Raw genomic sequence first — 25,573 nt, forward strand, 5'->3', positions numbered from 1 at the left:
CTTAGTAAAGTTATTGGGGCTGAGATGGATCAGACAAAGGAAATAAAGGAAACATTTATAGTGACTTTTTTAAATCTGGCACCCAACAAATACCCCATTACGACAAAACTAAAACTAACACTAAAACTAATAAAAACTAGCAAACTCACTCTAAAAACTAATTAAAACTAACTGAATTTGAAAACAAAAAATCACAATGAAATGAAAACTAAAACTAATGAAAAATCCAAAACTATTATAACCTTGGTTGGGATCAGATTACATGTTTAAATCATAGGTTTAAATGTGTTTTATGATAAGTATAGATTTATTATGTAAATATAACTTATATTACTAGTGATATAACTCAGAAAGTAAAGTCGTATTTAAGCTTATCTAAGGTTCAACCATAGATCTTTGCATTAGCCGGGGTTGTCTGTAGCCTTTGGCCTATTTACTGTTTAAGAAATCTCTGTAACAGGTAGTCAGCGGTGCAAACATGATACATGTGGAAGTGAAATACTCCCGTTCTGCAGGCAGACATTCACTGAAATACTCGAATAAGATATAATAAAGGGTTTATTTTCATGCTGTCCATTTCTTCATTTGCTGTAAAATGTCTCTGACCCCTTATTATTATTATTTTTTCTCTGCTTCCTGCAGGGAAGGCCTAGTCTGGGTCGACATCAACTGGATGGACAACGGAGAGTGTCTGGATCTGATCGAGAAGGTACAAGGCGGTTCAAGATTCTTTCTCGAATTGAGAACTGAAATTTTGCACAGAAGGAAGTCTGATGATGGCGCTTTGTTGATAAAGAGTGTTTTTATGATACCTTTAAAAAATGTTATATATTTTTAGAAAGTGTTCTTGCAGACAAAATTCGTTGCAATGTTAATGATGTTGATTAGATTTTTGAGGATGCAGTGGAAACATTATTACTTCTAGTGTTCACCCGTAAGTAAAGTGTTTTTTAACAGGAGGGAACAGAATGTGATGTATTTAAGAGAGAAACTGTAAAAATATGAATTACATGATTAAAAAAAATAATAGAGAAAAATAGAGATTATAATCGACAAGTCGAGAACAAAAGTGCAAAAACGGGTGACAGTGATGCAGATAAGAGAGACTAAGATAATGATAATATCAGTTATGATGATGATGATGATGATGATGATGATGATGATGATGATGATGATGATGTCTCCCTGTTTCCATAGAAACTGGGTCTCCTGGCACTGATGAATGAGGAGAGTCACTTCCCCAAAGCCACAGACAGCACCTTGCTGGAGAAACTCCACAGCCAGCACTCAGTACGTCTCCATCTAACCACTTTTAGTTGACTTTTTTATTCCTCTTTCAACGTGTTTTCAACAGCAATATTCTACTTCACATCCAGTCATCTTATCTTATTTTCCTTGAGAAGCAGCTCATCAAACAGCTGTTTCTCTAATAGCTATGGACACAAAATTATGTCAGTGTTTGTGAAAATTAACCCCTGTTAGAAAGTTTCAAATTAGAAAAGAAGGAAGATTGTTTAACTGATATTCATGGATTTTTTTACTAACAGTTAACATTGCATTTAATGTATTGTATGTATGTTATCAGCTGTGTTAGCAAGATGCAAAAATGAACAGCCAACTCGTTAGCGTCTTTTAGTCCGACTGAACAATGAACAAGACTTTAAGACGAAAGCAGCAAAGTTATTATAGTTAATGGAAACTAACGAAAACTAGAATTGAAAAAACATTTTCGTTAACTGAAATAAAAAATCAAAACGAGAGTTTTAAAAAAAAGGTAACTAACTGAAACTCTATTTTGTGGTTACAAAAATGTGGTTTTCGTATTTGGCAACTTTTTATATATATATATATATTTATGTATATATATATATATATATATATGTGTGTGTGTGTGTGTGTGTGTGTGTGTGTGTGTGTGTGTGTGTGTGTGTGTGTGTGTGTGTGTATTTTTATTTTTTATTTTTTTTATTTCATTTATTCTATTTACATTTTAGTAGTACCGCTTTCTCTGCCTAATAATGATACATAATGTTTATTATCATATATTAATACTTAACTACTAGATCTATAACTGAAACACACACACACACACACACACACACACAGGGGTACCATTATTGTCGTTGTTTAATATTCACTCCCTGTCATGTCACTTTATTGTATTATTGCACTATTTGTCTGTCTGTCCATATCACTGTATTGAATTATTGCACAATAAAAAAAAGAAAATAATAAAAAAAAACTTTAAAAAAAGAAAAGAATTAAATCATAAAGAAAGCAATGAGATCATCTCCATACCAGCTGCAGAAAATAATGCATTTTTCATGCAGTCAGAGTGCAAGTTTGTCGAGACATTATGGTCAATAAACCAGATGCAATTCAACCTTAAAGATATGGCGTCTGCATGTGGGCGAGTATCAGATAATTAAGCTGCTGTCCAGACTCTGTTATCACAGGAAAAAGCTGCAGCCTGGTAAAGGTCAAAGCTCTGTTTTGTCTACAAACAAACAATCTGAAGCGAGGCCTCAGGATTTACACAACTGTCCTGCTTTAGGCACGGAAAACCACTTTACTAATTAAATCAGGAACCTGACAGTTTATATATATGCATTCACTGCTCAAAGTAACAGCTGCAGATACATTTTTAATGTTGCTTTGCAGTCGTTGGCTTCTGAATGTGGAGCAAACAGCTTGACTTGATTTAAACACTGATGTGACTGCATGTTGTAAAGAAGTAGAAGTAGACTTTAATCTGAATATATGAGCGCTTGTAAATATTTCAGGGAGTATTTTCTTGGACGTGCTCTTCATGAAGCTTTACGGCCTTATTAAACTGGATTATGATCGAATAAATGACTACTTTTCAATTTCAAACGGGAGACATGAAGGCTGTTAAAAGAGGGTTAAAAGGGCAGCTATGGGAGTAGATTCTTTCCTCACACAATCATTTTATGATTTTCTGTCAGGGACTCATTTAAAATCAGATTTTAACAGTAGTATTTAAAACAAATCCTTCTCAAAGTATGATTTGGGTCGACAGCTGATTAGCTCAACTTTTAGGAACCACTTTAGAGAAAAAGTACTTTTAATCATCTGCATTCAGCCTCTGTGACTGTGATGTTGTTGGTGATATTTCATATTTCAGTGTTTTTCTGAAGTAATTAAACTGTTTATTTCCTGTTGCTGCAGAAAAACACTTTCTATGTGAAGCCACGTGTTGCTGTGCACAACTTTGGTGTCAGGCACTATGCAGGAGAGGTGAGAGCCTAATATCACTCATGCATATGTATTTTTTATGTTACTGTAGTTCAAATTCACAATTTTCATTGAGTGAAATGCACATGTTCAGGAGCTGCTCCTCTTTTCTTTGTCCTTCTAAAACTGCCTGGCGCCCCCCTGTGGTGTGTTGCAGGTGGTGTACGATGTGAGGGGGATGCTGGAGAAGAACAGAGACACTTTCAGAGACGACATCCTCAACCTGCTGAGGGAGAGCAGGTACGTTACACTGTTTCATTCACGTTTAAAGTCGGACCCAGAGTTTTAATTGATTAAACCTTCTATCACACATAAATTAACTTCCCTTCCATGCCTGCTGAGGTTCATTTGAACTGCCCCAGTATTGATGAACATTTAGAAAAATTTTCCCGTTCCATAAATAACACGTTCTTAGATTAAATTCATTACAATTTTACTTTATCTTTTTACTTTACTCTTTTCTATTCTCTGCGGCCTCACCTGATAAAATCTTTTGAAAGTTTGCAGACAGTCAACCGCTAAGCCTTTGATGCTTTGATGTGATTACAGTTACAGATACATGCAAGCACACACACACACGCACACACACACACACACACACACAAATGCGCGCGCACTCCTCCAGATACACATGTTTCACACACACACACACACACACACACACACACACACACACACACACACACATTTTGAGGTTAAATGTCATAGGTTGCTGTATAAATAAATACTTGAAAAGGAATGCTTGTTGTAGGTGTGCTCCTTGTATATAATATAGTATTATAACATTACTAGTATTAATTGTTTGAAATCTCTGAAGAATCTCATCATAGTGTACACCTCTTTCAGAATTTCCCCAGAGGAAGTTTTCTAGTTTAGACGTTAATATACCGTAAAGCTCAAATAAATCTTTGTATACTATTATTAAACTATGGACCTCTAGTTCTGTACCTGTACTGTATTCATATTTGCTTGTCAACGTATAGACTCGTTTCACAGCATGTGTGTATTTCCTTTTGTCCTGTCAGGTTGGACTTTGTCTACGATCTGTTTGAACACGTATTGAGCCGAAACAAGCAGGACACTCTGAAGAGCAGCTCCAAGCACAGACGGCCCACCGTCAGCTCACAGTTTAAGGTAAGGAACAATAATATATCATAAAGATAACACAGCTCTGATGTTACACAAGTTACACAACAGAATCTGTTACTTTCAGTCAGTGAGTTGTGTCACTAGTAGGGTTGCAAAATTCAGGGAATTTTCAAAGTTGGAAACTTTCCATGGAAATTAAGGGTAATTTATGGGAATAAGCTAGCCTGGGTATACCCAGACTGCCTTGCGCGCTCGAATTTGATTTCGAACCTCCAGACGGTCTGGAAACCAGGCAATTACCCTAGCCCTGTTTTAGGGATCCAATCACAGAGCGGGGAGGGACGGTGAGACGATGACGCGTACTACTCGGCACTTGGAAGCTTTCCGGATCCAACATGGCTGCTGCAGACGCGAAACTCTCTTTAGCTGTAGATGGTGTTTTAAATAGTTTAGAGCGAAAGTTGAAAGGCGAAAGGTCTCTCGACAGCTCCGCTGTCCCCCGGCTCGTAGCGAGATCACCGGTAGCGGGGCTATTAGCGCCGCACGGGCGGTTTCTGCGGCTCGTTGCGCCGAGCCGGTGAGACCGCCGGTCACCGCCGGTGATCTCGCTCCGAGCCGGGGGACAGCGGAGCCCCCAGAGACCCGCAGCAGCTTGTTTATTGCCCATAAAATCAGTGGATGTGTGTGGCAGAATGACATGAGGGGGAATAAAGCGTGAAAATAAATAATCTTGCAGAAAGCGAGAACTGGAGAAGCAAAGCAGCAGCAACACTCTCTCACAGACACACACACAACAAACATCCATCTCTGTTGCTCTACTACGTCATCTGGTATAACTGATCTGATTGGCTAAGAGCTACCTACAGACGCTTTTGATAGACATTCTAAGCGCCCAATAAACGGCTCCGGAGGATCGTAAACCACACCTCCTCTACGGAGAAAAGCATTGAAGGTGTCCAGACCTAATCTCAAATGAGATTTGGTCTGGTGTTAGCCAGGCTAGGAATAAGCAGGAATTAACCAGGAATTTACAAAATTAAAGGTTGGCCCTTGGGTGTTGTTTGTATCAATGTTCATGTTACATAAATTAATTCAAACTTGATAGAGTTGTACTTACAAATAAATGTGTTGAAATGTCTTTTAATTGTATTATTGGAGGATGTCTGCTTGTGACAAAACAAAATGTTTATATTTATGTTTGGATAGGATGCAGTTTGTTTAAATTACCTCCAATTTCCAGTTTATTCACACACATTTCCATAATTTTCAAATAAATCTCCATAATTCCCATTTTTCAGTATTTGCAAAGTTCCCCAGCTTGACTTCCCGCGGAAAGTTTCTGGAAATTTACCAGACATTTTCCACCCCTTTGCAACCCCCTTGTCACTAGTAGCTTTTACAGTTGTACTGCAGCAGTGGCGGTAACAGTAGCAGGAACTGTTGTATTGTTTTGTTAGTGGTTAATGCATCACTTGTAATCTTTGCATAAGTAGGCTCAGTGCTGCTGCAGAAACAGTGATTGCAGTAAATAATAGTAATTATATGAAGAAGAAGTAGTGACAGGAGCAGTAGCAGAGTTAGGAGCAATAACAGCAGTGATAAAAGTAGTAACTATTGTATTGTTAGTAGTAAATGCAAGTAGTACAAATATTAGTAGCAGTGAGTGTATTCATAGTACAATCGAGTGCCTTCGTGACCACTCAGGTGGATTACTGCAACACACTTTATATGGGGGTTAGTTGGTCCTCCATAGCCCGACTTCAAAATGCTAAAATGCTAAAAAAAATGCTGCTGCACGTCTTTTAACTGGTACAAGAAAGCATGAGCACATATCACCTGTTTTAGCTTCGCTGCACTGGCTGCCCGTTCATTTTAGGATTCATTTTAAAATCATTTAATTTGCTTTTAAAGCGTTGAATGGCCTTGCCCCACCTTACCTCTCTGAGCTGCTGCACCCCGACTCTCCCAACCAGTCTCTCAGGTCAGCTGACCAGCTGCTCCTGAGAGTGCCGAGAGCTAGGCTGAAGCTCAGAGAAGAACGAGCGTTTGCCATTGCAGCTCCAAAACTTTGGAACGAATTGCAGCTGCACATCAGCCAGGCCTCCTCACTGTCTCATTTTAAATCTCTTCTTAAAACCCACCTCTTCTCGTTGGCTTTTAACACCACGTAGAGTGCTGATTTTATGTTTTTTATGATTTTAGGTTTTTATGTGTATACATGCATATTTCATTTTGTGCGGGCAGCGCATTTTATTTATATATTTAATTATATTTTATTCTATTTTATCATATTGTATTTTAGTGTTTTATCTTCTACTTATCTTTTTTTCATTGTGCTTTTATTGTGTTATTTACCTATTGTGTTTTTGTGCAGCACTTTGAAAACCCTGTGTTTATTATAAACATGCAGTATAAATAAAGTGGACTGGATTAGAGTGCAGTAATAATAGAAATACTGGTAGTAACCAAAGTGTTTTGTTTTGTTTGCTGCAGGATTCTTTACACTCCCTGATGGCCACTCTCAGCACTTCCAACCCGTTTTTTATTCGATGCATCAAACCAAATACACACAAGGTGAGTGCTGGTATTCTTTCACACACACACACACACACACATACACACACACACTCTCTCACACACATACACACACATTCTCTCTCTCTCTCACACACGCACACACACACACACACATACACACACACAGAAGTAGAGAGTGTTTGTGTGTGTGTGTAAATTGTCGGTCATTTTAATAATCAAACACCCCTCCCCTCACACACCAATGAGCCGCAGACAGGAATGAGAAGTGTCTGTGCCCTTATTGGTGTCCTTTGACCCCTGGTTGCCTAGCAACAGCCTGGAGCAGCTAGGAATGCTGGGAATAATGTACACAAATGATACACGGGAAAGAGCAGAGGGATTCACCATCTCCACTGTGACTCACAGCAGGACTGGTGATGATCCATTAATACAAAATAATCTCCTTAATTTGTGTTTACTGAGTGACGGAAAGTTTGGAATTTTGGGCAATTTTGTTAGTTTTTGACTCCTTTTCATTCTGCCTGCCTTTAGAGCAATAAATGAGAAAAGACACTGAAAACTGAGGTTAAGCTGTAAATGGAGCATGTTTTGGCTGTTTGATATGTCTCAGCTCTTCTCTCTCAGTCGTGGTGGTTGTTGCTTCCTCTGTATTTACTTCTGGCCTGTAACTGGAAAAGATGGTGCCAAAGCATCCTTTCCCTGTGACGTCACATGTTCGTGTTCAGTCAGTGGTTTGAAAGCAGCCGAGCTGGCAGGACTATTCTTAGACGAGGAATCTTATCGATATCTGTCTGGGAACCTCATTATCCAGCATCACTGCAGATGTCAGACATGTCAAGTTTAAGTCTGAATACGGTCGACATGGAAACACTCGTATTGATTGCTGATGTCTGTGATTATTGACCGTGCCTTTTCATCAGTGGTGGTTTTCTTCCTGCATATCGTTCCTCTGCTAGAAACTACTTGATATGTTAACTCTCTGAACCCCAACGACCCGTTTCAGCTGCTTACACTTTACTCACTATGTCCTTGTATTTCACTGCAATATATAAAATCTATATAAAGTCTTTGAGTCCTGCAGCTCTATGGAATGGTAAATGGTAAATGGACCTGCACTTATATAGAGCTTTTCTTGTCGCTTTGCGACCACTCAAAGCGCTTTACACTACAGACTGCGCTCATTCACCCTTTCACACACACATTCATACTGGTGGCAGAGGCTACCCTAAACGGTCCCACCGTTCCCACCATTGGGAATTCATTTACACACCGATGAACACAGCACATCGGGAGCAATTTGGGGTTCAGTATCTTGCTCAAGGATACTTCTACATGTAGGCTGCGACGGTCAGGGATCGAACCACCAACCCTTCGGTTGGGAGCCAACCAACTCTACCAACTGAGCCACAACCGCACAGTCATGGCTAGAAGTGGGAAGAACTCAAACATGTCTCTGTGTAAAATAACACAGTCATAATGAGAGAAATCTGATAAATTATCAGTTCTTTTTTTTGTCTGACACTGATTATGTAATTTGTGACAAATCAAACCGATATTGATTGAGAGAGTCGTGGCCCAGCTGTGGTGTTCTGCTCATTCTGTCTGACCCCCTCTATATTGTATTGGCACGACTCATGTCTCCGCCGGGCAGATGTGACGCAGTCAGATGTAGACACTCAGAGGTTTGTGACGCAAACATAACGCATCTGTATCGTCACTGTGAGGATTCTGTGGTTCTTGGGGAGCTTCACACACACAGAGGACGCCTCTGTTCCTCACTGTGTGTGTGTGTGTGTGTGTGTGTGTGTGTGTGTGTGTGTGTGTGTGTGTGTGTGTCTTTGTGTGTGTGTGTCTTTGTGTGAGTGTGTCTTTGTGTGAGTGTGTCTTTGTGTCTGTGTGAGTGTGTGTAGAACAAGGTTATAATAGTTTTGGATTTTTCGTTAGTTTTAGTTTTAATTTCGTTGTCAATTTTTGTTTTCAAATTCAGTTAGTTTTAATTAGTTTTTAGAGTGAGTTTGCTAGTTTTAATTATTTTTTCATTTTTTTGAAAATGCTTAGATTTAGTTTAGTTTTTATTAGTTTTAGTTTTAGTTTTTTTGTAATGGGGTATTTGTTGGGTGCCAGATTCAATAAGGTCACAATAAATGTTTCCTTTATTTCCTTTGTCTGATCCATCTCAGCCCCAATAAGTTTATTAAGTCATAAAACCAGACAGATGAAATAGATTTCATATTAACCAAAAAGATTTACGTATGAAAAAAAGTTGACCAAGACGAAAACGAAGGACATTTTCACTATAATTTTAGTTTCAGTTACAGTTTCAGTTATCGTTTTTTTTAAAACTCTCATTTTTATTTCAGTTAATGAAAATGTTTTTTTCATTTCTAGATTTTGTTATTTCGTTTTGGTTAACTTAACCTTGGTGCAGAGGAGGTGTGGTGTCTGATCTTTGTGCATCAGCAGTGTATGTGAGATGCTCTAAGTACTGTCACAATCCAAAACACATGGTTATATTATCATATTTTTTCACTTTGTACTGTATTTAATTCAGAAAAACATTGTCTTAAAAGATGTTTTGCTAATTTCACCAGTGTAAAAACTGTTTTATTTCAAAGATATGTGTATATATTTTTTTTATCTTTATCTAACCTGAGAATCTGTAGAAATACATTATCCTCTCACACATGGTCACATAATAAATGCATGCTTAATTTAATCTTAATCAGGCATACTCTACCTGTTTTTTTAATCAATTTCCTGATTGTGTGATCGCTGCTAAAGAATGCAGCTCTTTGACAAAATTAGCAGCAGCTTTGGATCAGGAGTGTAGATTTTCTTTACAACTTTGCAACAAAATGATATGTTATATAGTCATAGTAGTTAATAGTTAAGCTGTTTTGCAGGATGACAATATATTAGGAGGAGGTCAAAGGAGGAGGAGAGGCATGCACAGAGAGAAGATACATACAAGGGGAATTTATTAAAGAGGATTGAAAAGATTTTTGTTTTTTGCAGAATTTATAAACTCAAAGTTAACAGCTGCACACACTTATCACTTGTACTACATGACACACTGGGCATGGAGTGAACAGACAGAACTATCAGTCTGATTGTTTATCAACAAAGACATTTCTAAAAAGAAATACAATTATGAATAGAGCAGGCCCGATTTTAGAAGCGAAGAATTCACTGATTACTGCGATATGGCAGCTGTCAGAGTGAATTTTTGCACTGCAAAAAAGGTGTGTCTAAAAACAAGATAAAACACTAAATCTGAGGGAAATGATCTTGCTGAATGGATTTCTTAAATTAAGATTATTAAATCTAGAAATAAGCATGTTGAACACTTAAAATATGACATTAACTCTTAAAACAAGATAAATTAAAGCTGCAAGCAGCGATGAACTGGCCCGAGCAGAGTGACCTGACAATTATTGTTTCTTAACGAGATAAAAAAAAAACCTTTAGATTATAAGTGTTACATCATTGATCTTGTTTTTAGTCATTTCTTATTTTATTTAAGTAAATGGTTATTTCTAGATTTAATAATCTTAATTTAAGAAATCTTGTCAAGTGAAATTATCTGTTCATGCAGCAAGATCATTTCCTTCAGATTTAGTGTTTTTATCTTATTTTTAGACACACCTTTTTTGCACTGCGAGCTAGAATGAAAATAGGCCTTTTCTGTATGGATTTTGCACCAATAGGACTTTGCGAAGGTGCTCCTAAGGCTTTTTTCTTAGACGAATAACTGCATTAAAAAATATTTAACATTATTATACATTGTACTGCCTGCTTGCTGTCATGTTCCAGCCTTCTTTAGGTGATAGAAGAAAGAATATTTACATTTAGCGCTCTGCTCAACAAACTAGGAGATAATGAAACCATGAATATTAATATTTGGGTTTTGAATCATCAGTATATGCACAATTACGCTGATTTGGAGTTCAGAAAGTAATTTATAGATGCAGATAGAGTTTTAGTAGCGTAGTTTAGTTTAGAGTCTGTGTGATTTTGAGACTGAAATGTTTAAGTGTGGAAGCTGAAACATTTAAGCCTTCATTTCCTATAAATAGATATATAGACAGATAGATGTATAGATGTGAAGATAAGACACACTCTGAGTATGTGGAGCGTCCTGCGGGAGACCAGCTGGACAGCCGGCGTGTTTTTACGAGGCGAAACACGACCGTCTGGACTCGTCTTCTGATCGAATGTTAAACAAGGCTGGATGATGACTTTTCAATGGTGCTTAATGTAGCGAGAGGAGGAGGAGTGGGACGGGAGCCCCCAGGGGACATAAGGGTCAGGGCAGCACGGCACGCGGCCCCTAAAAGCCCCCGAGAGGCGTCCCCATCATCTGCCTGTTGGACTGTGAGCAGGTGTCAGAGGACAGGAGGACACAGGGACAGAGAGAGGACAGGAGTATGATGATGTGTGTGTTTGTAAGAAACTGAGCTGTTAAACCACTAAAATGAAATATTCCATGCAGAGGTTAGGTCATTATTCAACTGTTCTACTTGGAGGACTTTATTTTACATTTTTATCTCTTCTACACTGAAAAAAGTCAAAAGAAGTTAAAAGAAAATTACTTTTATAACAAATATTAACTTTAAAATAAAAAGGTAAAAATCTGTAAATTAATATCATGGGACATTATAGATTTTTTTTTTTTACAGTACAATTAAATTTGCCTACTCGAATGTTAAATTACAGTGAATTCTATGTAAAAACATATAAATAAAAAATCCACATCATATTTCTAAATGTACAGTTAGGGCAACGTTCTGTTTTCCTACAGTAAAACTTAATGTAAAAAATGTAAAAAATGTTATGTAAAAATAATTGTTTTTAAAAAAGTTAAGAAACTGTAAGAAAAAATAGAAGAAGAAGACTCTTAACGTCATATTAAAAAAGGTTAAAAATGGAAATAAAAATATATTTCGTTATTTGACATAAATATTATTTTTATTATTTATTTAATATCAGATTTATTGTACATTTTAATTTTATAGAAGTTATCGATAAAACAACTTAAGGCTGTTTACTTTGATTTGATTTTGACTATTATTGACCTTTTTTTTTTTTTTTACAATATTTTTTGTATTTTTGACATTTTTATAAAGCAAAGACATTTGTGAAGTGTTGAGAGGTTCATTTACTGACCAGCAGCTATTTTCTATTTTGGGGGTGCAGTGATGTAACAGTGTGTTGACAGAGCCTGCAGGGTCACTGGACTCCTGCAGATGGTGAGTGGAGTCTCTTTGGAAATATCAATATATTGACAGAACGCATAATACTGCCGACAGACTGCTGGCTCGAAATACAAACACACAAACACACGTATGTGCACTTTTAAATAGTCACATACCAAAGACACACAAAGTCTAACAGGCTTATAAGTTCACAGTCAGAAGTAGGATTTAGTTTGGATTAAAGCACGATCAGCAGGCAGACGTCAACATTTACAGACATTTTCCTTTGTGTCTGTGTCGACACAACAGTTTCACACACACACACACACACACACACACACTTTCACACATAGACACACACACAGAGATACAGAGACACGCACACACACACACATACAAACACACACGCACACACACACACACACAGAGGCACAGAGGCACAGGCAGAGACACACAGACTCACACAGAGACACTATCACATACACACATACACTATCGTACAGAGATAGAGACACAGACAGACAGAGACACAATCAGAGACACAGACATAGAGACACACATACACACACACACAGACACTATTACACATACACATTCACACACAGGGGCACACACACACAGAGACAAACACACACACAGACACACTCATAAAAAGCTGTCATCCTCATCATCTTCTCTCATCAAATGTAACTGTCACCACAGTAACTCCACTTATCTGCAGGCAGCATTGTGTGTGCGTGTGCGTGCGTGCGTGCGTGCGTGCGTGCGTGCGTGCGTGCGTGCGTGTGTGTGTGTGTGTGTGTGTGCATTAATGGTTTCACATTTGAGCTAAGGTTAATTCATTGCTACTGTAATAATATAAAAATAGTTTTCAGATATTGATATGCAGAGCAATATGGCATCTGTATGCAAATTCACACATCGTCAGCTTTTAATAATTGAGTTATCTAGAAAATCTAGAATATATAATATAAACGTATTCATCCAACTTTACTTTTTTCTATCAAGTGATCTAGATGCTCATTATAGTTAAATTAAAACAAAATACATATATATAAACACACACCGACTGGCTACTTTGTATGATCTAATGTGATCCAATTAAACATCTCCATCCCTGAATTCTGCCTTTACATTAATAATAATTTTCAGTAGTGATCTTCGCTGTCAGAGATTTATTAATGCAAGTATATCTTCATTACAGAGTTTGTAGTTTGCAGTAGTTTTGAACTGGAGTGCATTATATTAAGAGTTTTTTCTAATATTTGGCCACCCAATTTACATACAGGGTAGAGCCTGAATATTAGAAACAGCTGTCAATGTAATGCACTCCAGCTGTGACCTCATAATAATAAACAAAAGTACAAGTATTACCTGTCTAACCTGTTGTATATTAATGCATCACATTGTCCTTGTGTCCCTAATGAAGTGACCTGTCAGTATATAGTGTGTAGTGTAATTATATGCATAGTGACATGCATATGCTAACTTAATTAAATAAAATATGTCAAAGTGGAGAAAAATGTAAAATAAGTGGAGGTGCAAAGTGCAAATGATGTTGCAGCAAAGGAAAGAAAGTGTCCCAGCTTTAAACTGCACACAGAAAAATGCATCTATTTTACTTTATCAACCCTCTGGGCTCTGAGCCTCTTTGCCTTTATATACAACATAATATTTACTATACCCATGTTTGGTATTTGGTATTTTCTCAGCACAACTTCAACATGATCTGTCAATTATTTTTTTTACTTACCCAAAAATACACAAAAATCATGAAATCATGAAAAACCACAAATAGCCTATGCTCAATGAACTGTTTCAGTGTAAACATCGGTTGCAAATATGATCATATCAAGGTAAAATTCAAATATAATAAAACTATACACAAAAAATTTCCATAAAAACATGTTTATTTATAGGAACAGTGTTAGATGATTAGACCACGCCTGCCTCATCCCATCCTACTTTTACACTTGAATAAATATTTTTGTACTATAAAATTAAAATGATCTTATCTTTGGTTTTACATGACCTCGGAACGTCAAACAAAAAACTGGAGAAAGTTTCAAGTCTGTAATGTGGAGTGAAGTCGACAGCAGCGATCCACGTGACCTCGTTTTTTGTTACAGCGCTGTGAAAAAAAACATGTTATCTTATCATCCAGCGTGATCATCGACCCCAGAGGAATAATGTGAAATATCTCATGATAAGATGAGAAAAATGATGGGAAATGATTCGTCTGGGACAGATGCTGCTGGGCTCCAGTTCAACTGGTCTGATGCTGCGTCACACCAGCATCAGACCAGTGAGCTGCACCACCACGTTTGAATGTAAACAGCCTGCTCTCTCTATCTCCCTGTCTCTCTCTCTCTCACGCACACACACACACACACACACACACACACACACACACACACACTCTCGCTCTGTCAGGCTACAAGTGGCCCGCACAAATTAGCCTCAGCAGGAGACGCATTACCATGACAACCACAGCCCTCCCTCTCTCTCCCTCTCCACACAGAAAGGGGGAGTGGAGTTTGGAAGCCTTTGTTTGGCTGTGTGTGTGTGTGTGTGTGTGTGTGTGTGTGTGTGTGTGTGTGTGTGTGTGTGTGTGTGTGGATGTGTGTGTGTGTGTGAGCCAGTCAGTCAGTGTGTTGAGGAGAGACGCAGACAGTCAGACACACAGCAGCAGCAGCAGCAGCTTTGGGAAGTTTTCTATCATTTTCTCGTTGTGACAAAGCTTAAAGAAGGAAGCTGAGTGTGGAGCTACGATGCACGGTGAGACTTGATGCATGCTTGTTCCTTGTGGTGCGTTCAAGTGCACGCTTGTTGCACGGTGGGTTTAAGTGTCTAGCGGAGGGTTTCAGTGTTGTGGAATGAGATGAGGTGCAGCGGTTTGTGTGCAGCCACATGACAGATGCACAAAACGAGTTCTCATCATTTAAGGCTTTTCAGGCTGTTTGATTTTTCAGTCTTCTGCACACACTAAAGTCGAGAAAGAGGCATCTTTTGAGCATTTTAAAATTGAGCATTTTGAACATTTTAAAGGAGAAACAGAGATATCAAGCATGCATTTAATGCCTTAAGGGGTTTTTAAATGACACCAGTTCATGTCTTCTGCACAATTAATATAGATTTTTGGACTCAAGCATAGTTAATCAGACAGTAATATAGAGCTGCATGGTAATTAATAGCTTAATTGATAAATACATGGACTGCTGCACTGCTCTCACTTTTCTACCAATCCAAATAATAACACAACAGTTTGTTTCTTAATTAATCCAACTGCAAGATTGAGTCCAGTCAGTGTTAATATTGTGTAGTTTTCTAACGCCATGCACTAGACGAACAGACAGTCCCTCTGATGTTTGCTGTTTGTCATCTCATTAATTGGACTTGAAGGCTTTCAGAACCAGAACGATCCACATTGAATTTAAAGAAGGAAAAGAAAAAAAAGATTTGTCTTGAGACAGAACCTGCAGGTCTGTATGTTGTGTAAGTGAATGATGATAGTTAAAGTGGAGCTTGGAAGGCAGGACTTGATTGAATGCACAATGAGGAGACGGTTTAATTAATTCCATGACAATAAGGAGAAAGTCGTGTCTCTGATGGGTCTATGAGGTTTCACTGCTGATGATCCTTCAGTCAGCCCAAAACACAATTTTTATACCCTGAAATTAATCTTTCTGATCCCAAGATGGGAAATAACATCAGTCATTTTCCTGTTCCATGCCAGGTGTATGTTAAGGTGCCAAAATTTAATGGCATTGTTAATCTCTTCTGTTGTTTTTATGTCACTTTTTGCGCAAGACATTTTACATTTCAAACAAAATCGCCAAACATTTGTTTGATTCCAGCCTCTTAAATCTACAAATTTGCAGCTTTTTTAATTTATACCCCTGTGGATTCAGTAGTTTGGGGTTTGGAGTGTTTGTGAAGATGTTACCTGCAGCTCTGGGACCAATGATTGATTTATTGAAATAATAGTTGACTATAAAATTGTTAATTGGGAGAAAAATGTTCAGTGGTGAAAAACCTGCACAAAAACCTTACCAGCAATTGTCCTGATGTTTTTATTCTTCTCGAGATTTTGCACAAAGAAGCTGGATGTAATTTTTTCTGCATCTAATGGAGACTTAATCCTCCATAATGTCCGTCCATCTTTGTTTTGATTGCTTTCACCTCTGCAGGGTTTGTGTTGTGTCAGAGAGAAATTCAAATCCACTAAAATCTTCATCCAAACTGGGTCAAGCTTAAACCCAGAAGGGTCAGGGATTTTGGTTGGATTTATGTCCTTCTATGAACGGGAAACATTGTTCCAGGGATTCCCCCCAAAACTCAGCGCAGGAGTCCCCACTGAGCAGAGGGAGATAATCCTCCTGGAGCCCACATCCAGACCTGGATGCCCAGAAGCAAACAAGACATCTGACAAAGAAACTAAGAGCTCTTCTAGATGCTCTCAGATGTTCTTAGTTCTTAGTCTTTGTAGATGTTTCAAGCAAGAATGTTGATCTTTACAGAGAACAAAGCTCTTCCAGTGCTTTCAACTTTCAAGGTAGATTAAACAATAAGATGTAGAATCAGATCAGGATTTGTTGCTTATCTCAGTTCATATTTCTCTGTTATATATTAAGTTTTGGACTGTTGGTCGGACAAAAGAAGCAGTTAGAACATGTCTCATTGGATTTTTGAACAACATGATTGTATACATGACAGTTAATCACGATTTTCAACCCCCAGGAATTTGAAGTTTCCAGTATAGTTTATTGCAGAAACTCATTTTGGGGCAAATAATTCTGTGTTATACCAGTTATTTTTCCTGAAGAGCGCCAAAGTTCACCTAAGAAAAATGAGAAAGTTAAATTATTATATCATTCTGGGTAAAATGTTTTCCCTTGATGCTGTGCAATTGCAGATGCATAATACAGTAACTGTAAAGTTTTCCCACATATTTGGACAGCAGTGTGTAAGACCTTTGGGCCAGACGTCCTACATGAGTTTTCAGCACTGATACAAATGGGCATCCTAACTTTCCAAGACTGAAATCTTCATTCATCATTCATGACAAAATTCTTTAGAGTATGAGAATATTTGCAGAAAATCACAATTAAAAAGATTGGGGATTCTGCAGTCTTCCGGCTCTCTGTACCTTCCTACTGGTGGTGGATGATGGACGGCTCATCCTGAGCATGATTGTCTTCCGTGTCTCCCCCCGCCAGTTCCCAACCCCCTTGGGAGCGGACAACCACACCCCCTTTTGTCCTGTTGAATGCCCTGAGCTCTTTTAGCAGGGAAGTTTGGCTGAGAAAGACACTGAGTTCACCCTTCAGGCTATTGTTGTCACGCCCCTGTAGAGGCGTGAGATGGTCTGTCCGCCTCTGGATGCTGATTTACATCACTGTTGTTTTTCTGAGCCCAGAAATGGACCAAATTATCAATTTCTTCATGTATATTGCCACACAACATTGTTTACCAAAGGATGTGACTAATAGAGGCATTATGCCCCCCAAAAATCCCACCATTTCTGTTCTTCATGGCCAGAAATATGTGGAAAACTAAACATTTCAGCCACCTAATTCGGCCTAAATGTGCTGCTCTGACAGCCTCGACTCTTCTGATGTCAGTCTTTCCCCCAGATGTTTAAACCTGAGGTCTGCTCTCATTCAGAGACTATAGGGCTGTTTCCACTACCACGTAATACCAGGTCAATACCCGGAATGAGGCGGGTCTCACTTGCCGAAACGCCCCTAATTTGAATACCAGCAGTCTAGAGCCGGCTTTTGTCGGGACTTTTTTAGTCCCTGCTGAAGAGCAGGGTCTTTTTTCTCCCCTGAAAACAGCCTGGTTACTGATTGGACAGATCGCTAAGCGGGATGTGACGTAGTACTCTACACCAGCTATTCTCAACCTTGGGGTCGCGAGATGATTTCTGGGGGTCGCCAAATCATTTTGGAAGCCAGCTCTGTCTCCACTGTGTTAAAGTGTTTTAGTCTTTTTGGTCATTTCATGTTGTGTCTTTTTTTTGTAATTTTGTGTCTTTTTTGGTCATTTTGTGGTCAATTTGTGTCTTTTTTGGTCATTTTGTTTCCTTTTTTTGGTAATTTTGTGTATTTTTTTTGTCAATTTGTGCCTTTTCTTGGTAATTTTGTTTCTTTTTTTGGTAATTTTGTTTCTTTTTTGGTAATTTTGTGTCTCTTTTGGTAATTTTGTGTCTTTTTTGGTCATTTTGTGTCTTTTTTGATCATTTTGTGGTCAATTTGTGTCCTTTTTGGTCATTTTATTTCCCTTTTTTGGTCATTTTGTTTCTTTTTTGGGTGATCTGAACTGTGCATGATTCTGTTCAGTGAGCGGGGGTCGCGGACAACATGCATGTTAAATTGGGGGTCGCGACTCAAAAAGGTTGAGAACTACTGCTCTACACGACAACAACATACGCCCTTTATAAAAGCAGGCGAAGCAGTGTTCCCAACTTAGCGACTTTCTTGCTAAATTTAGCGACTTCCCAGACCCCCTTAGCAACTATTCAAGAAAGACAAATCCAGGAACTCCTTCTTACTCTTCTTAATGAGCCGCTAACGAGCCGGAGGCCGGCTTGTTAAGAAGAGCCGATGTTAGCGGCAGTTAGCTACAGTTAGCTCTGTAGCAGTATAGTGTGTATGTGCTGCTGCTACAGGAGGTGTTCACTTAGTGATCTCTGTTTTTTTACAACAAGCACCAGACACTCTGTGCACAGTTAGCGATGCCGTTAATTCACAATCACTATGTTTATGATTAGTGGAGACTCTGTGCATAGTTAGCCATGCTGCTTTCAGCTGCTGATGTTGTGCACAGTTAGCGACGGCGAAAACCACCGGAGTCTCTAAATACCTCTGGGGGCTAACTTGTAGTGGAGTGAGAGGACTTTTGAGAGGGTGTGGCCTGAGACTTTCCCGGTGGCCACTTTCCCGCCCTAGTCGAAACACGGCTAATGGTAATGATGTGGTCCAACACTTATGTTAGGTTGATCAGGTCAGGCTCATAGTTGGAATTTCAGTTCGTCACAGAGGTGTTGGACAAGGTCTTCAGACCAGTTAAATTGGCGATTAGAATCAGTAAACAGAAACACACAAAAGTCGGAAGAACACTTTTATTTAAAACGTCATTGTATGCTCCTAAACTGTTTTTGGACTTGTCATATGCTTCTACCAAAATTTACCAAATAATTTCAAGCAAAAAAGCCAAATATTTCCTTGAGTTCACCTCAGCAGCACTACATATGCAGGGTTTGTGTTGTGTCAGAGATGTTTTTGAGAAATTTAAACCCACTAAAATTGTGCCCTTTCTGCCAAATATTCAACACAATAAGCACTTTGCTCCAAAGACATAAAAGAAATTAGATGGAAAATGCAGATGACAATGACGGAATTTGAGCCAGGTTTGATTTTCTCCAACTTAATGTCAACCTTGACACAAATTTCTAAGGTATAAAAGATCCATTCATGTCGGTTTGAGCTATTCATTCTCACTTCAGGCAGCTTCAGTTTATTCATTATCAGAAATACCGAATGGAAAGGACAAAATGGACCTTTCTGGAATAGTAAATGTCACGGCTGAAGACTGTCTCATCAGCTGCAGGCCCTTTTTTTTTCTTTTTTTTCCCCCAAATTTGAACAGAGACAGCGCTTTGACACAGCATGAAACTTATCCAGATTGTGTTCCAGAAACTGAAATAAGAGATAAAAAGAAGAAGAAGAAAGGAGCAATTTCATTTGCCAAGTTGTTAGGGCTAGACTGTGTGAGCGGTTGTTGACGTCCCAGAAACAGCAGCAGCAGCCAAAATGTGAGCGAAAAGAGGAAACGATAGAGATAGAAAACAGGAGAGCAAAGAAAGGCAGGAGGCAGAGGGCAACTTCCTGACACCACTCGGCTTTGTGCGCCGCAGCCTCGTCCATATGCAAATGTCCGGTGGCAGTTAAAGGGCACCATTCAATCACTCAGTCAAGATCTGCTGGTGAATCGGCCTCCCTTCATCTCTGCAGCTCAAATGGGCCATCATCGGGCTATCAGGGGAGACGAGCACTGAATAAAGGGGGCATTGCGAGGCGGTATGAAAGCCCCCTCTTATTCTACGCCCACTGAGGTTATAGGGTGAGAGGGGTCCCCGGGAACAGGGCTCTCACTCAATGCACTTCTCTAACAAATAATGCTATCGCAATGCCAAATGTGTTTTTCAGAGGGTTTTGATTTGTTGCTGGCCGTTGCTGTCGTATGCACTTCTCTCCACGAGTTCAGAGTTGTGAATGAGTGGTATGCAGGGTGATATATGTGGAGGTCTGTGCATGCGTTTAAAGGGATGGAAGAGACGTGTGGTTTAACTGGAGACATTATATGACAGAGTCTGACTTATTCAGCACTCCAAGGAATTTACAGAGCTGTGAATTTTTTTTTTTTTTCAACTTTTTAGCCTTTTTTTGTTAATACTGATATATTTATGTTTTTCATATTTTGTATTTACTTGTACTTATCTGATCATGTTATTCTTATTTCATTGTATTTTATTTACTTCTGGAGCAACCAGGCACATGAATTTCCTCCGGGAAAAATAAATATCTTATCTTATCTTATCTTATCTTATCTTATACCAAAAAATAAAATGTCCAGCTGAACTTAATGACTACAGACCAGTAGCCCTCACTTCTCACATCATGAAGACCTTGGAGCGGCTGATTCTACGCCGACTGAGAGCTGAAGTCATAGACAAACTCGACCCCCTGCAGTTTGCATAGAAACAACACATTGGAGTGAACGATGCTGTCCTCGACATGCTTCACCGTGCCCTTGCTCATCTGGAGGAAACTGGTGCTTATGTGAGAATCATGTTCTTTGATTTTTCAAGCGCATTCAACACCATCCAACCCAACATACTTAAAAACAAGCTCACAGAGATGGGAGTGGATCTTTCCTTTATCACCTGGATCATGGATTACCTGACAGGAAGACCACAGTATGTCAGGTTGAGGGACTGTGTTTCTGGGACAGGGGCTCCACAAGGCACTGTTCTGGCTCCATTCCTGTTCACACTGTACACAGCGGACTTCAAATACAACTCTGTGTCCTGCTACATCCGGATCAGGAATGGACAGGAATCTGAATATAGGGATCTGATAAAAGCCTTCAGTGACTGGAGTCACAAGAACTATCTCCTACTGAAAACCTCAAAGACTAAGGAAATGATCACAGATTTCTGCAGGTTCAAGCCCCCTCTTCTGCCGGTGAATACCTGTGGGGTGGACATGAAGGTGGTGCCAAGTTCTAACTGGGGATTTCCACCGGACGCGTTACAGCAGCAGCACGTCTCCACAGCGTTTTTGCTGCGTCTGTCAATTCACACCGGGCGCGTTACAGCAGCAGCACGTCAGCTTAGCGAGCCGGCCGTATACACGCGAGATAACGAGATCACGCGATAATCCTGACCATACGGGAGACCGCAAGATCCCGTGGTAAACTTTAAACTCTATTTATTTAGTCTATGGATAAACTGTGTGTATAAAGTAAACAACAACAACAAAAACCAACTTACTTTGCTTCTCTGAGGTGAAAGATATGTTGATCTGACCATCTATCCTTATAAAAACAATATGTTATGTCATAAATGATTGTATGATGTTCCACTTCAACAATCAGTCTCTTGTCTTCCGTGTCGCTGATCCTCTGAGACCCTTTGATTGATTGATTGCCGATCTGGTGCCCCGGTCATAACATAATGTTGATGTGAAGTAGTTTTAGGCTGCATGAACTGCGTATTGTGTTTTATTTTGAAAGGGGCGGAAGTGTTTTACGCTGATTCTGAGTCGGACTTCCTGTCTGGTGCGATCTGCTCTGTTGAGATTCACGCGATTTGGCAGCGTCTCGCGGAGAAATAGAAGTCCTACCTAATGCTCGCGTAGAGACGCTGACGCGACGCTGCAGTAACATTACGCTACGCGCCCGGTGGAAATGCTCTCATTGATTAGAGTGTTACCTATTTGCAACGTCATACGCGACGCTGACGTTACGCTGCAGTAACGCGCCCGGTGGAAATCAGGCTTAAGTATCTAGGTGTATACCTAGAAAATAAGTTGGACTGGTCCCTAAACACAGACGCTCTCTACAAAAAGGGGCAGAGCTATCTTATCTTATCTTGTTTCTTTTGGCTCACAGTTCTGGTTTTAAAACATATAAACTGTCTGCTTCAGTCTCAGTGTTTGAAGCAGCGGAAAGCAGCTGTTTTCACCTCAGTTTCCGACTAGCTGATGAACTTAATGCAGCATTTGGGCAGCAGAAGAGACAGATATTTTTCTCTGAAGATGGTGGTGACCAAAAAAGAGCAAAAAAAAAAAAGTGAATAGTATGGACTCAAACACGACTCCACTGGGAATATTGTGCTGCTGTGTCTGCTGAATGTAGAACTAGACAACTGTTTGCTTACACCCTGCTCAAAAACTTTATAAATTGATATTCCTCTGATACAGGAATAGAGTCAGAATCTGAAATCAATCACTGCAGCTGTGAAAAAATTACACGTGCGTCAAACATTGTTGAATGATAGGTCATCCTGTACAGCACATCCTCGATTAATCAATACAGTTATAAAAGTGTTGTGAGAGCAGCTGACTGCATTGAGCGGACTAAATTGGAGAGGAACATGAATGAAAGTTTCCTGTGGTGTTAAGTGCCTTGTTGTTACGGATGGAAAACATCAGCTGATGCTGCAAGGTGCAGTTGAGGGTGCACATTCAGAAGATTTTTGAGTTTTAGATTCTATTTTTTTAATCTTATGTGAACGTACAAAAATCAATATGACTTTTTTTGCCCTGTGAAACGATCACAAACAGTCTGGCCTGTTCCAGATGGTATTCTCCTGTTGTTACACTTGTCCGTTATCTTTTTTGCAGGGGCAAGACACCCAAGATGATTGTGACTGGTTTAGAGAAATGCAAACATTTTTCCGTGTATGAATAATAAGAACTGGATAGAGGGCTGCTTAGCCTTGTAGCCAATATTCCCAGTGGTCACTTGTGGTATTGCAGCAAAAATTCCCCCTGCACAGCGATTTTCCTCACAGGCCGCAACAGTAAAAGATACATCTGTATAACTTCTGACAGGACACGTCAAACTGCAAACAAGCTCAATTATGTCTCTTTCTATAATAAATGTTTGATCCATGAAACAGAGGAAACACTACTGTGTATATTCAGTTGGCTCCATAATACCGAAGTAAAGAAGCCGGAGCCAGAAATCTTTGTTAATGTATGCACCAGGCAACCAGTTCTCATTGGACTAATATGGTATTGGACTTTAATACATCCATGGCCCCAGAATGATAATGGGTGCAGTCAGACCTTTCTCTAGCATTGAGGAGAGAGGTCTGGCTGTTTAAAAAACACAATGTTGTGCACTGATATCAGCAACAGATGTATTGTTATTTAATAAACTCCTAAATATGTTTCCAATAAGTAAGTGTAAGCATTTTCTTAGTTCCTGACATCTGACGACTCATTTCCTGACATTTACATGTTTTTCTCCTTTGACATATCTAACCATTGTCTTTATGGAGCCTGGAGGTTGCCAGTTCAGGTGTGAATGTAAGTGTCTTGCAGCCAAATGGCCTCATATTTATTATAAATTCCCCATCCTGCAGATGCCTGACCAGTTCGACCAGACGTTGGTTCTGAACCAGCTCAGATATTCTGGCATGTTGGAGACGGTGAAGATTCGACGCACTGGCTTCCCAATCCGGAGACCTTTCCAGGAATTCTGCTCCAGGTTTGTCTCAACTCAAAATACATAAAGCCATGTATCATCCATTAATCTCCTGTGACATATATAGATGGTTGTTCTGTAGAAACACCTGCATGTGATAACTTCATATGCTGAAATAAGCTGCAGAAGTTTGTTTAATTCCAATATTTTCCAAATAGTCTCATAAATCAATGTCATAAATGGAGCTGTAGGAGACATGAAGACAGGTACGAATGTCTCATTTTGGGGATTTTTCCAGCAAAACTGTCCTGAGTTTTTTACATAGTTCTGTCCTTAGGCAACTGAGAAAGTTTGGGAAGATTTCAGTTTTTAAGTAACATTACAATGCATACACACAGTGGCAAAACAAAGCTTTTAATACATCTAGATTGCATCATATAGTACCTTTAACGTTAACATGCACCAGAGACTAACACTCTAGACATACCTGATACTATTTTATAGTTAAAATAAGAATAAGATGAATATATCCTTACTGCTCCAGCCAATGAAACCGGACTCTAACCTGTAGCTTGCCCTCACACCTTCTGCAGGTACAAGGTGTTGATGCGGGGCTCGATGATGGCGGATGACCCCCGGGGGAGCTGCATCCAGCTGCTGCATCTCTACGACAGCAGCAGTGCAGAGTGGCAGCTGGGAAAGACCAAGGTGAGTGACTGAGGCTCTTAACATTAAAAGCCATACTCACATGAAGTTCTTTTTTCTTTCTCTTGTGCAGCTTTTGATATTTCTAAGTAAAGGCTCCTTTGGCTAATTCAAAATGCTTCGGAAACAAAAAAAAACATTTTCCCCAGAAACAGTTTTTCTCACAGATTTGCATTTCCTGTCTATCAGCAGTGAAACACATTCCCCTAAGCACAGTATGTCAGTATAATTGACTTTTTCCTGTCAAACCCTGAGCTCCTGAATGTCCTGCCGTTGGTTCTGCCTCTGGCTGAAACCAGCTGATCCCTTCTCTCCTCTGCAAACATGAATATGACTGTGTGCAGACTTAACTCGCCAACCCACGCTGGCTGCACTCTGCTTCCCTCAAGGCTTAATTTGGCTTCATGCGTCTTACAAATCCGGCTGGATGAAACCATTCCAGAGCTCAGGTACCTGTACAGCTGAGGGCTCAGAATGTGTGTGTGTGTGTGTGTGTGTGTGTGTGTGTCGTGTGCGCGTGTGCGTGTGCGTTTGCGTGTGAGATCATGAATAATTGAAGTCCAGAGCACCTGAAGCGTGGAATCCAACAGTTATTGGATCCAGTCTTCATCCCCTCGGTCTACTGCTCTCTGCTTCCACTACACCGGATAGAAAGAGTACACCTTCTGTCCGTGTGTGTGTGTGTGTGTGTGTGTTTTCTTGTACTTCATACATAGTGAGGACCGGAACATGTTTTCAACCATTTTTGTGAGGACATTTTGGCCGGTCCTCACTTCTTTAAAGGCTTGTTTGAGAGTGAAGTGGTGTGGTGAAGGTTAGGTTAAGGGTTAGGGTAAGGGGCTAGGGAAAGGACCCTCACAAAGATAGAAGTACAAGAATGTATGTGTGTGTGTGTGTGTGTGTGTGTGTGTGTGTGTGTGTGTGTGTGTGTGTGTGTGTGCGCGCGGGGGTGTGCGTGGGTGTGTGTGTGTTTTGTGGGTAAATGACAGATGGGGGACACAGATCCCCAATCACAGCATGACTGTGTGATGCAGCAAGAGGTGACAGCAGTGGAGGATGCATGTATGTGT

At 39.6% G+C, this 25,573-nt stretch overlaps 1 protein-coding gene across 1 annotated transcript in view; it reads left to right on the plus strand.

Moving 5' to 3' along the window:
• Positions 1 to 25,573, plus strand: part of myo10 (myosin X) — a 174,510-nt gene that overhangs the window by 121,153 nt on the left and 27,784 nt on the right. Inside the window, exons 14-21 of the mRNA XM_059343807.1 lie at positions 643 to 709; positions 1,198 to 1,290; positions 3,190 to 3,258; positions 3,413 to 3,495; positions 4,281 to 4,389; positions 6,838 to 6,918; positions 23,737 to 23,861; positions 24,392 to 24,506. Coding sequence (XP_059199790.1) covers positions 643 to 709; positions 1,198 to 1,290; positions 3,190 to 3,258; positions 3,413 to 3,495; positions 4,281 to 4,389; positions 6,838 to 6,918; positions 23,737 to 23,861; positions 24,392 to 24,506 — 742 coding nt within the window. The remainder of the gene's footprint in view (positions 1 to 642; positions 710 to 1,197; positions 1,291 to 3,189; positions 3,259 to 3,412; positions 3,496 to 4,280; positions 4,390 to 6,837; positions 6,919 to 23,736; positions 23,862 to 24,391; positions 24,507 to 25,573) is intronic.

The sequence above is a fragment of the Centropristis striata genome, chromosome 11 (assembly GCF_030273125.1).
Source record: "Centropristis striata isolate RG_2023a ecotype Rhode Island chromosome 11, C.striata_1.0, whole genome shotgun sequence".
In the NCBI taxonomy this organism is placed as follows: Eukaryota; Metazoa; Chordata; class Actinopteri; order Perciformes; family Serranidae; genus Centropristis; species Centropristis striata.